Raw genomic sequence first — 12,487 nt, 5'->3', positions numbered from 1 at the left:
CCATTCCAGTGTTCTTGCCTGGAAAATCCCATGGACAGAGGAGCCTTGCAGGCTACAGTCCATGGGATTGCAAAGAGTCAGACATGACTGAGTGACTTCACTTTCTTTTTATTTCACCCCTGCATTGGAAGCATGGAGTCTTAGCCACTGGACCACCAGGGAAGTCTTACTCATGGTATGATGGATGGTGAGGGTCTTGGAAAGAAAAGACTTAGAAGACAAGTGACAAGAGGGTCTGGGGGTGATATATGGAAGGACCTCTCAGTGGGCAGAGCTGAAGGTAATTGTGCTCCGGGAGAATGTTCACCAAAGGACTGTGCAAACATGAGAATACACTCTGAAGACATACAACTACAGGGAACACCATTAACCAAAGCCCTAGCTGCTGCCGTCTGATGCACACCACTGCACCTGGGCTGGGTCACACTTCCCACAAGCTGTTCCCAGCAAGTGACTGAGAGAGGCAGGGATACTCAGTTCAGTTCAGTTGCTCAGTCATGTCCGACTCTTTGTGACCTGCCCATCACCAACTCCCAGAGCCTACTCAAACTCATGTCCATCGAGTCAGTGATACCATCCAACCATCTCATCTTCTGTTGTCCTCTTCTCCTGCTTCAATCTTTGCCAGCATCAGGGTCTTTTCTAATGAGTTAGTTCTTCGCATCAGGTGGCCACAGTATTGGAGTTTCAGCTTCAGCATCAGTCCCTCCAATGAATATTCAGGGTTGATTTCCTTTTGGATGGACTGGCTGGATCTTCTGGCAGTCCAAGGGACTCTCAAGAGTCTTCTCCAACACCACAGTTCAAAAGCATCAATTCTTTGGTGCTCAGCTTCCTTTGTAGTCCAACTCTCACATCCTTACATGACTCCTGGAAAAACCAGAGCTTTGACTAGATGGACCTTTGTTGGTAAAGTAATGTCTCTGCTTTTTAATATGTTGTCTAGGCTGGTCATAGCTTTTCTTCCAAGGTGCAAGTGTCTTTTAATTTCATGGCTGCAGTCACCATCTGCAGTGATTTTGGAGACCCAAAAAATAAAGTCTGTCACTGTTTCCATTGTTTCCCCATCTATTTGCTATGAAGTGATGGGACTGGATGCCACTATCTTAGTTTTCTGAATGTTGAGTTTTAAACCAGCTTTTTCACTCTCCTCTTTCACTTTCATCAACAGCAGGCCTATTCCTGTGACAGCTGCCTTTGGCTCGAGGACTTTCTATTGGCCTTGCTGAACCTACATTAATGAAGAGGAAGCTCTCAGTAATCAAGAGGACAAGATGATGTACTTTGCAGTGATTAGTCAGCCTTTCTCCAGTCATCCTAATCCCTATGGGCCCACATACAGCAATGGCCACATTGGCAAGAATGGAGGCTCAAGAACATGGACCTCCCTCCTCCCTGTCCCACTGAGTGCCTGAGCTGCCAATTGCAGAGACCAATATTTAGCCCCAGACATGGCACCTGGTGGTAGTTTTATTACATTAGATCCTTTATTATGGAAGAGGCAGCTGCTTAGTCTCACTGGAAAAAGACACACCATCTGGATGTAGCTTCGTCTTCAGTGCCTCTGCCAGCCTTATTGTGTCCTTGTATCCTGCACCACACTGCACCTTGTCAAGCAGCAGCAAAGGAGTGTGTGTTAATCTGCTTGGGCTGCCATAAGAAAATACCATAGACTGACTGGCTTAACCAACAGAAACTCCTGTTATGGAGGTCAACAAATCCGAGATCAAGGTGTGGCAAGATAGGTTTCATTCTGACCTCCTTTCTTGGCTTGTAGGAGGCTGCCACCTTTCTGTGTGCTCATGTAACTTCTTTGTGCGCCAGAGATACAGAGCAAGACTTTCATAAAGGCATTAATCCCATTGGGCCAGGCTTCCACCCTCATGACTTCATCTAAGCCTAACTTACCTCCCAAATGCCACATCTTCAAATATTATGCATTGGGGGTTATGACTTCACCATGTGAATTTGGGAGTGGACACAGACATTCATAAGAGTGTGGCAACAGATTGACACCTATGGAATTTATTGGTCTTGTCATGTACTTGATCACTCAGAAGCACCTAGTCTGTTAGAATGACAGAATGACTTACTTAATACTCAGTTACTTCCAACTGGGAAAAACTAATCTAAAAGCTAATGTTCTTATAGGATGCAATTATGCTTTGTATTGGTCACCAATGAATATACTTTATCCACCAAGCCAGAATATATTAGTCTGGGAATCAGGGGTGGAGCACCAAATAATTCACAGAATTTTTGCTTCCCATTGCTGTGGCTCCCTTGGTTCCCTTGTTTTCACCAAGGGACTTAACAGTGTTTCTACTGAATTGGGAGTTGAGACTACTACTGACCTTATTTGGCTTGTGCTGTTGGGGTTAATGCCAGTGGGCCTGAAATTGGTCTGGTCAAGGCATGGCATATGCTGATGAATAGTGTTGTTTTGTAACCATGTATCTGAGGAGTTTTAGGGTGGTTTGTACCAATTTATTTTAGTGTTTAACAGTGAGATAGATGATTTATACCTGGAGACTTCTTTTTTGCCCACTCAAGCCCAGACAAAAAAGTTGGTTGTTGGGGCTAGTTTTTAGGCAGAATAATTAAATGGCACTGTTACTAAATGTGAGGAGTTAAGACTTCTGTTTCCTCATTCTGGGGAGAAGGTAAAGCATCTTTATTTGTACAGAGGACAGTTACATCTTAAGAGAATCACAAAGCTATGTTTATTGTATATTCAGTTATGGATAGAAGGATGAGCAGCCATAAAGATGGGCTGTGCTGGTTACTAAGCTATTCTTTCAGCTTCAAATCCACCCTCTCTACTTCCTGTCATTTGCTTTGTCATGCTGGGGCTGGAATCTCACCAAGTACACTTCTTTATCACCCAGCTTTCTGTTAGGCCCTGTAAACAAGGGTAAACAAGAGACATGGTAGAAATCTAAAGGACCAGGGACTTGCTCCTTCCTCTTTTGCTTCCTACTGCTGACGATACCACCTGTGCAGTGATTCTTCATCCTGGCAGTGAGAGTCAGTTTAGGATCAGAAGTTGGTTTAGGTTTTCAGTGTTTTCTGGAGCCAGCCTCATCATACACGCTTAGACAGCAGCACTAGCAGGCTGGCACCCATTCTTAAGACTTTTGAGCTCCTAAGACATTAATACCAGTCAGGGCCTCTTCCTCAGACACCCAAGTCTCATTTCCAAGGGACCCCTCATTCAAGCTTGTGTTTTAATAATGTCAGCCTCTTTTCTTTTTTATCTAGCCCTATTGATGCTGTTTCATGCATTTATTATCTGTGTGACACCTCAGTATCCCCCTTTGCCTTTCCAGTTCTCTAGTAGCAGGTCAGTGATTCTTCATTGTAGATACTTCTTATTTAAAAATTGGTAGAGTTTCTGTTCTTACTGGACCCTGTTGGATGCAGGGACACCTATACATTTATATAAACAGATAACTATAGCAAAATGTTAACAGTTTTTGAATCTAGAAAATAACCATATGGGTGTCCACTGTATTACTCGTCCAACTTTTTGGTATGTTTGAGACCTTTCATAATATAGCATTAGAGATAAAGGTCTCTTGAGTATTTGGATAAATATCAGTACCAGAGTAAAAAAGTAAACCTGATAAAGGGTAAAAGTGTCCAAAATTCTAGGTTACGTCTGTTAGTAGAAGGAAATGATACATAGGAACTGTGATTGCTCGAGAAACCAAGCTGATGCCATTACCAAAAAAAAAAACAAAAAAAACCACAACAAAAAGTCTATGTTTCTGTTTATATCTAGGAAAGGGTCTACTATGTCATACCATCAAAGTTCAAAAATTAAGCTGATGAAATATGACCTCTGTAGAAAAAAATGAAAAGTTTCCCTAGGGAAAACTTCTCCAATTGTTTTATCTTATAGGGGACAAGTAAGAGTTGTCCAAAATTGATAGTAAAATTAATGGAGTCAAAACTTTCCTGTTCGCCATTCATAAGACTGGAAACCAAGTATATGAAGTAAGTCTCTCGGTTGCACGTGACAGGAAACTGCAGAAGGGGGAATTATAGAACTAAAAAGTTAGAAAAGTATAATGCATTTAGGTGCGGAAGCAACGTCGTAAGGAATCTCTTTCATTTTCTTGGCTTTGTCTCTGCTGGCTTCACCCTCTGGCAGGAAGTTGACAACTGGAAGCTCCAGACTCACACCCCTTTTCTAAAGATGTTGAAAATCAGATATTTGGGGAAACTGTAGTGAGAGTAAGTTTGCTTTTAACCAATCATGCACTAAGAGTGATATTTGCTGGTTATAAAATTATGTCTTTATACATCTTGACTTTTTGCAATTATCAATGACCTCATATTGTGAAAATATAAGAAAAACAATTATTTCTTCCTTGGAAGAAAAAGAAACAACATATAGGACTTAAACCTGCCAATATATGTACCACTGAAGATTTTTTAAATTAAAAAAAGAAAAAATTCAAGTTTTCATTTTAGCAGACACTGCAGTCTCTTTCATTTGATCAGAGGAAAGTGAACTGTTCTAGAATTTAAAAAAGAATAAGAACTTGGTTAGCCGTTGCCTTTAGAATGTCCTTTGGATTTTTGTTACAGAGCAGAAATTAATGAATTTAGTCTAAGAGAAAATTCTAGTGGACTAACGGCTGGCTATCACAAGTCATTTGCTTTTGGCACTTTACCCTAATCTTGCTATTGTATTGTTAGGTCCCAGGCTTCATTCATGCCTTTGCTCCCATCCCTACTTCCTTCCTATCTTTAGATATGCATACATATTAAACTTCATATATACTCTTCCAGATTTTTTCCTGTATTAGCTTTGGAAATTTCTCCCACTGCTCTTGATGTTAGATTATACTAGGAAAAATTAGGGCTTATATTTTCTAACTAAAATTTTTATAGAAAAGAAGGGGTGTATTTATATTCATTGATAAAACATTTTGGTGGATAGTGATAAAGTTTAGTTTTGTGTAGGAAATATAAATTTCAATTTGCATACTCAAGTGACATTCCTCTTCAAGTTAAAAAATTTTTTTTCAAAAATGCTATGATTACCCACCTTATAAACTTTGTTGACACCCCTGATTCTTTCCATGTGAGAAATTCCTAGAGGGAAAAAAATCTTCAATCAAAGGGCTATGAAGAATGAGCAGAGGAAACAAAATTAATACTGCCATGACAAAAAACTGGAAGTAGTAGGAGATGGATGCTTTATAAATTCAGTCCTTACATATTATCTAGAGGAGTCAATATATAACTTCTGACTCTTAGAAGTCAAAACTGGCATATGTGTATTTGGTGTAACATATTACTTAGATATTTTGGGGGGACTATAAATTGTTAAAACACCAACTGTTAAGGTAACTGGGTAGGAAGGGGACTGTGGCTTTTCATTATATGACTCATTTCTTCTCCAGCCTTGAGCATACAGTGCTTGGATAAAACTGTATGATTTTTATTTTTGAAATAAAAATCCTAGTTTCTTTACATTTACAAACGAATCTAGCTAAATTATCATCCAGGAAAGTATATTAACCTAGAGTTCCACGGGGACTTTTTTTTTTTTGGTGGCCCTGAATTACTACAGTGACTTCATGTTAATTTCTCTATTATTTATATTTTGATCCATTCAAAAGTTTTAATCTTAGAAAAATACATATAGCATAAGGTATAAAATAAGTGAAGAAACTGGGGCAAAGGAAAACTAAGTAGGAAAGATAAGATGAGGTGAGAGGGCCAAAGAATCCATCAGAACTGTCTGGAAAGCTGGTTGAGAATGAAGCTCCTTGGCCCAGGCCAGTTAAATTAGAAATCTCTTGAACAGAGCTCTAGGATCTCCTCTTTAGCTGCCCCAATGACTTGGAGTTCTAGATGTAACTTAAAAGAAGACAGGAGTCACTACCAAGATATCAGGATGTTTATTAGTGTCATGGAATTTAAAGCATAGAACCAGAGGAATGGACATTGGGACTAACTCCAAATAATACATTTAAAAATAAATCTTAACTAGGATCATCCTTTCTTTCACTATAACATTTCAAAATCCTCTTCTGATAACATTACCTCCCTAAAACAACCCTCAAGGACATGGGAGGACTCAGTATGTCATTTCATCCTTTGCCTTTGACTTTTAACGTGTGTTCTGGGAGGTCTTCTCTTTTTCTCTTGGCTCTATTCATAGCCCATTATACCAAGTAGCTTGGATATTCCAGTGCTTGGGTGTCTTTTTTATATGTATCACATCAAAAGGTTAAACAGATACTTAGAAGAATCCTACATATTAGTAGCACTTAATCTTTTCTGCTGCTTGTGCTCTTATTCTCAAAACATATTTTCACGTCTCACATGAAAATCGAAAGTTAAAAATGCTAAGCTTTCTAAAACATAGGATTTGGTATATCATAAATATAAAAGAGAGACAATTATAGCTTAATTTCACAATGGACTTAAGAATATGTTAAAAATCATACACAAAAAGTTTGTCATTTTACAGTGACTTCTGCTGTAGTTTTTGTTCAATGATATCTGAGAAACGAGGAACTTTTTTTGAAATAGCCACGCGGATGTCATCACTCATATTCAAGCAGCTTCTGGACTTTGTTTTAAAATGCAAAAGTGATGAAAATCCCAACTCACAAAGGTATGTAGTCGCAAATGGTATAAGGATTTCTAGTGCTGTCTTTGCCAGGCTGGGAAACACTGTGAATTGAGCACACCAAAAATCCTCAAGCTTCATTGTCTCAAATTCCATTAGGATTTGGCCACTAGCTCGTAATTCAGCAAGATCATTTTTCACTAAATAACCATCATTGACAAAGTCTAGATTAAAGAGAAATGGATCCAGTATCCATTTACTTGCCTCATCAAGATCTCCAACAGAGAAGTAGCCATGGAAGAAGCTGCTCAGCTGTTGCAGGTGCCGTGTTATTTCAGCTGCGATGCATAAAGCTTCATTATCGGAAACAACAATTTCTTCAAGAAAAGGAAAGTTGGTAAAATTTCTTTTCTCAATCCGCTTTAGCCAAAATGGAAACTTCCTAACAAAGGCAGACAACTTCTCTCTAGCGGATACTGTGTTCATTCCAGTCCTTTGCATAGATGCACTAAGTTCATTTAGGTGTTTGAATAAATCTGCAAGGTACGCGAGGTGAATTTTAAACTCTTTGTTTTCAAAGCCATCAACTAAATTGCTGCTTTGGTGGTGAAGAAACTGATTTATTTCTTCATGCATTTCAAAAATATGAGTAAGTATCTGGCCTCGGGAAAGCCACCTCATTTCAGTATGGAAAAGGAGAACACTATACTCTATTCCAATTTCTTCAAAAAAAGCCTGAAACAGGCGATGATTTGGAGCTCGCCCTTTGATAAAATTTATTACCCTCACCACAGTAAAAAGAGCATCCCTCAGTTTTGTAGGCAATGTCTTTGTGACAAGTGTATGAGGGTTCAGCAAACAATGTGTGATCACGATATGAGGTACCTCTTTTTTCACACAGCAAACAAACTCTGAATTTTCTCCTAGCATGGTAGAGGCACCGTCAGTACAAACAGAGCCGCATACATCAAGTGCTATATTATGTTTCAAAAAGAAGTCTCTGAACAGGTTAAACACATCTTTTCCCTTCATTGTTAACTGCAGTGGTTCACAGAACAGGAATTCTTCTACAATCTCTCTCTCTCTTATGTATCGCACAAATGCCATCAGCTGACTGCAGTCATCCATGTCTGCTGTCTCCGCAAGCTGAATACCCACTTTAAGAGGACTGGCTTTGATATCTTCTAGAACTTGCTGTAAGATATCCTGGCTCATTTCATCAATTCTAGAATGGATCACATCATCTGATAAGGGTACCTGCTGAAGCTTCTTTTGTGCATCTGGTCCCAAAACTATTTGTGCTATTTCCAGTGCACAAGGTTTCACTAATTTTTCAGCTATTGTATGAGGATTCTTCTCCTTGGCACATAAATATGCAAACTGATATGATGCCTGTAGTAAGGCATCTTCCTGAGATGCAACTCCAAATGTTTTCAGGGTTTCATTCTGATCAGCTGGTGTTGGCACATGTTTCAGGCTACTGAGATCGTGCCCACCTATACCACCATGCTGTCTGTTAAAATGGTCAGACAGTTTTGATGGTCGGAGGTCAGCATTTGAAAATACCGAGTTACACAATACACACTGTGGGCGCTGAGTTCCATCAATCTCTGTCATACAGGTGAACCAGTAACGGACATAGTCATCGTCCCATTTGCGTTTCTTCGACATGGCACCCCAAACTTCTCACGCAGTATTCCACAGATGTTGAAGATTTTTGCTTGGAAGTAAAATATAACCCAGACATTAAAAACCAGGGGCTAACTGAATGAAAACAAAGCCACTTCTCATGCCATCCTGTCATCTGTGTACATGTCAAGAAATATCCTGTAACATGTCAGTTCAAAGTAAGCCATGACAATATGACAACTTAAATTGAGCAAACTCACTGCTAAAGTCCTGGAACCAACACCTTGCCAGCAAGTTATATATGAGAGATTAGGGTTTATGCAAATTGTGAATACCCTGTAAGTTCTCTATTGGTGAGCTGCAGTTATGGCTTACTTTGTTTTCAATGATGTATATTCCAAACAAATCTGGTACAGTTTGTATCCCCAGAAAAGGCATCTCACTGCCATCCCTTCCTTCCATCCTATGCCAGAGATGCATGCACAACCCCCAGTTATGAACTAGTGAATGGAGAAGGAAGTCTTCACTGAATACTCTAAGGGCAGATTCTGACATGGTGGCTAGTTCTTTCTAATATATAAGGATTTAAATCAAATAGTCTATAAAACTATTTGATCCTTGAGTGGCTTTGACTCCAACCTAAGCAAAGAATTTCAAACAGGTCTGACTAAGCCACCTTTGACAGAGAAGCAGGCTATGCACCATCAGTCTGTGATTTATACTGTCATATAAAAAAAGCAAAACAAGTGGCTCAGGAGAAACACAACTGGTCTTGTTACTGAAATTTCAGAAAAAGTTCTCTCATAGAAGAAAAGCCTTAATTATAGTAGGAAAGGATGTAGAAGGCAGGTATTCTCTAGTAAATAAATGGAGGAATCATCTAAGTCTCTTGCTAAAATACATATTCTTGGACCCTACACTCAGATATTCTGACCCCTCGTTCTGGAGTAGGAGCCCCAACTATGTACTCTAAATAAAATGTTTTAGATAATTTTTCCGAATAGTACCCAGAACAGGAATCTCTTAACGAGAGTGCCTATCACAATCACTGGGAGCACTTCTGAAAGAAAACATGTCCCTGTACCACCTCGGAACTAGAACATCATCATTCTCCAGAAGCAGGACAAGAGAATCTAAAATAAAGTTGTCCAGGTGATTCTGATACATATCCAAGTACACAGACAGATTTAGAGGAATGAACACATCCCTAGGCCAGTTCCTAGCCTTACAGACACTCTAGGTTGCTAAGTAAACACTAAATGCTTTAACACCCATTTACCTTTTCTGAGTTGATGACAACTTCCTATGAAAGCTGAGGGACCTAAAAAGAAAGATATGTTTTCTTTTTTCCTCTTTCTCCCTCCTGAGCAATGAGTATACATGTGGTAGAATCCACATGTAGGCTCAAATATCCCTTAGAAAACAATTCTATCTCCCATATAAATGATTCCCAAAGTTCTGTGCCACAGAATGTGGCTGAAATAATGTAACAGGGGTACACTGAAATCCAAATACCCACTTTAGCCATAAAAAAAAATCACAGTAAGTAAGCCAAGAATATTTACTTAAAGCCCTAGCTTGCTAGAGGCTCTGCCAAGAATAATTAGTTGTAAAATGTACTTCTATGTAACTAGCAAGTTGATCTACCATATGGTTGCTATTGACCAGTTTAAAATTGAAAGATGTCTGCCAATCGGTAAAGACAATTTAGAGGTGATCTTAAGCTTTCTTTTGTCAAGTGAGGAGACCATGGGCAGACTGTGTTTAGAACCTCTCCTAACTGATAACAGAATTATGAGATGAACATAAAAAAATGCTTATCTTTCTGTACATTGTTATGTATATTTGGGGGGTACAGAGAAAGCGAAGGAGAAAGCTTTACTTCAAATGATTTTCTTTACTTTAGGTTTACTTCTAATGACTTCCAACTGGAAATTACAGGATGAGTTAAGAGTACATTCCCATCCATTCTATGCTACTCACATATATTTTGGTTGAAGATTTACCTGTTTGGAACAAGATAATTTTTAGAAAAATTCTTCTCCCTCCCCCTCAAAAAGGGAGACTAGGTAGCAAGAAGTTTTAAGATCCTCAAAGATGAACTTACCGCCCAAGAGGCTTTCTTGTGTTATAGAATCTCACAATTCTCACTTGTTCCTTTGTGGTATTTAGCAATCACAATACCCTAAAATATGTAAACATTAAAAAAAGCATCATCTTATTAAGGAATTATTATTAACTGAAACAGTGTGATAATGGTATGGTTGTGTTTTTAAAAAGTCTTCATTATTAGAAACACAGACTTAATTATTTACTGGTGGAATGATGTCTGGGCTCTCTGAAATACAGTACTTCAGCACACACACACAATGGGGGTAGAACTAGAATAGGACTGGTCTTGAGTTGGCTGGATGATGGACACACATCATTACACCATACTCACTCTATGTATGCTGGAAATTTCCCATAATAAACAGTAAAATAAACAAAAACGCTTACTTACTAAGATAGACATAATTACTTTTCAGAAAGATTTTTGAGAATTTGCTGAAAGCCATCTAAAGATGCAGAATGAAAGAACAGATGCAACAGAGTAAAATGTTTTGCAAGTTTATGAAGGGCAGATATGAAACAGTGTCACAATTGAGAGAAAAATCAGTCAGTTACAAGTAAACATATAACAGAAATACCCGGGAAAGGCTAAAACATCTGTGTCAGCCCTGACAACACCAAAGTGCGGCAGTGAACCTTAAATACCAAACCAAACACAATCAGACTTCTACTTGGCCTCTGCCTATGCCAGTCGATGGTAGGTGCAGGTATCCAGGGAGGCAGAGGACTGAAGATTCACTATCTTTACGTTATGAAAAGCAAAAGCCAGGAGAGAAGGTAAGGGAATGCAATGCAAATGCTCCAGAGGCAAACGCCTGGGATGCTGGCTTTGTCACTTAGAGGCTGGGACCTGTCCAAGCTTCAGTCCCTCAACTGAGGATGACAGTAGTACCTACCTTACAGGGTTGTTGGGAGGTTTAATTATGAGCGTGCATGTAAACGACATGGGCTCGTAACTGGTAAGGCTTGGTGCATTATAAAGGACGGAGCATTCAGAAGGCTGCCCGGGGGAGCTAAGGACGCCGGTGGCGCGGAAAGAAGACTGCTCGGTCTCCAGCCGACGGCTCCGAGACGCAGGCGCAGGCCCAAGGTATGCTCAGGCTTCTTTTAGGCGCCCGTTTCGGGCTCCACTTCGCTCTCCGCTCAGGCTAGGGCTCAGCCTCCGGGAGCTGGAACCAGTCTAGGCGGCGGCTTCTCGGGTGCGACCCCGGAGCAGGACCCTGCGGGGCGCGGTGTGATAGCTGCGCCCGCAGCGTCCCCCGCTCCTACCGCGCCGGGCTCCATCCGGGTTCTCCTGGAGCCTTCCCGCCCGCAGACAGGGCGAGGCGAATTCTCGCACGCAGGCGCACTGGCAAACGGTTAGCACCCCCAACTCGCACCCCCACCCCCCGCCCCTTCCCGGCCTCCAGGAAAGGAGCACGCGCGCTGGTTCTTTTCAGGTTGTGTATGTGGAGCTGGGAATTTTCTGCATATTGTGTCTGCAGAGGAGATGCATTGTAGAATCTCAGGGACGAAAAGCACTGTAAAGCCACATAGTTCTACTTTTTAACATTCAGAGCACTAGAAATAAAAATTTATATTGTCAGGCTTTGATCTTGGCGATTATGAAGCTCCAATAATTAACCATTTTCTTTGTGGAACCAATGAAGAAGAAAAGAAGTTAATTCTACTTCCAAATTAAACATCCAGGCAAATGAGACAAGCTGTAAATTCTGTTAAGATAAAATGGTAGAGGATGAGCTTGTGTCCTCTTGCCCATGCTGGTTGCCCCCATCTCCCCATTAATTAGAGCGTGTGGGTGAATTTGATGAGAATCATCATCCATCTTAGAGAAATGGCTTTTAAGATTCTTTTAAACAAGACTTTTAGAGAAATAAACCCATATCAGATTTTAGAGAAAAAACAAAGTAGAAACTAGAAAATGTTGAATGAAACAAACCGAAATACAGTCCTCTTTTCTATTTTAAGGGTTTTTCATAGCATCACATTTTTGTATAGGCAGTCTTGTGAGTCACATCCCACAAGCCTAGGGGAGGGAGAAATGTCAAAGTGGGGCAGATACCTCATTTTCAGGTCTTGAGGGTGAGCCTGATAAAAACACCGAGAGTCTGCCTAAGGTTTCTGTCAATGAGGGAAACTGCAAAAGACCAG

General features: G+C 40.1%; 1 protein-coding gene across 2 annotated transcripts; it reads right to left on the bottom strand.

Annotated features, from left to right (window-relative positions):
• Positions 1-5,897: 5,897 nt before the first annotated feature.
• Positions 5,898-11,627, bottom strand: ZBED8 (zinc finger BED-type containing 8). 2 transcript variants are annotated; one of them, XM_040239475.1, is made up of 3 exons: positions 11,233-11,627; positions 10,332-10,409; positions 5,898-8,315 (listed from the first exon to the last, which is right to left on the bottom strand). In XM_040239475.1, exon 3 carries the CDS (start codon positions 8,264-8,266, stop codon positions 6,488-6,490), a length of 1,779 nt encoding a protein of 592 aa, XP_040095409.1. In that variant the 5' UTR covers positions 8,267-8,315; positions 10,332-10,409; positions 11,233-11,627; the 3' UTR covers positions 5,898-6,487. The 2 variants fall into 2 exon arrangements, with proteins under 2 accessions (XP_040095409.1, XP_040095411.1); XM_040239477.1 differs by lacking the exons at positions 10,332-10,409; positions 11,233-11,627 and adding an exon at positions 9,504-10,321.
• Between the last annotated feature and the right edge of the window lie 860 nt (positions 11,628-12,487).

Source organism: Oryx dammah, unplaced genomic scaffold, assembly GCF_014754425.2.
Source record: "Oryx dammah isolate SB20612 unplaced genomic scaffold, SCBI_Odam_1.1 HiC_scaffold_5, whole genome shotgun sequence".
Lineage (NCBI taxonomy): Eukaryota > Metazoa > Chordata > Mammalia > Artiodactyla > Bovidae > Oryx > Oryx dammah.
This window is presented reverse-complemented; position numbering and strand designations above follow the sequence as displayed.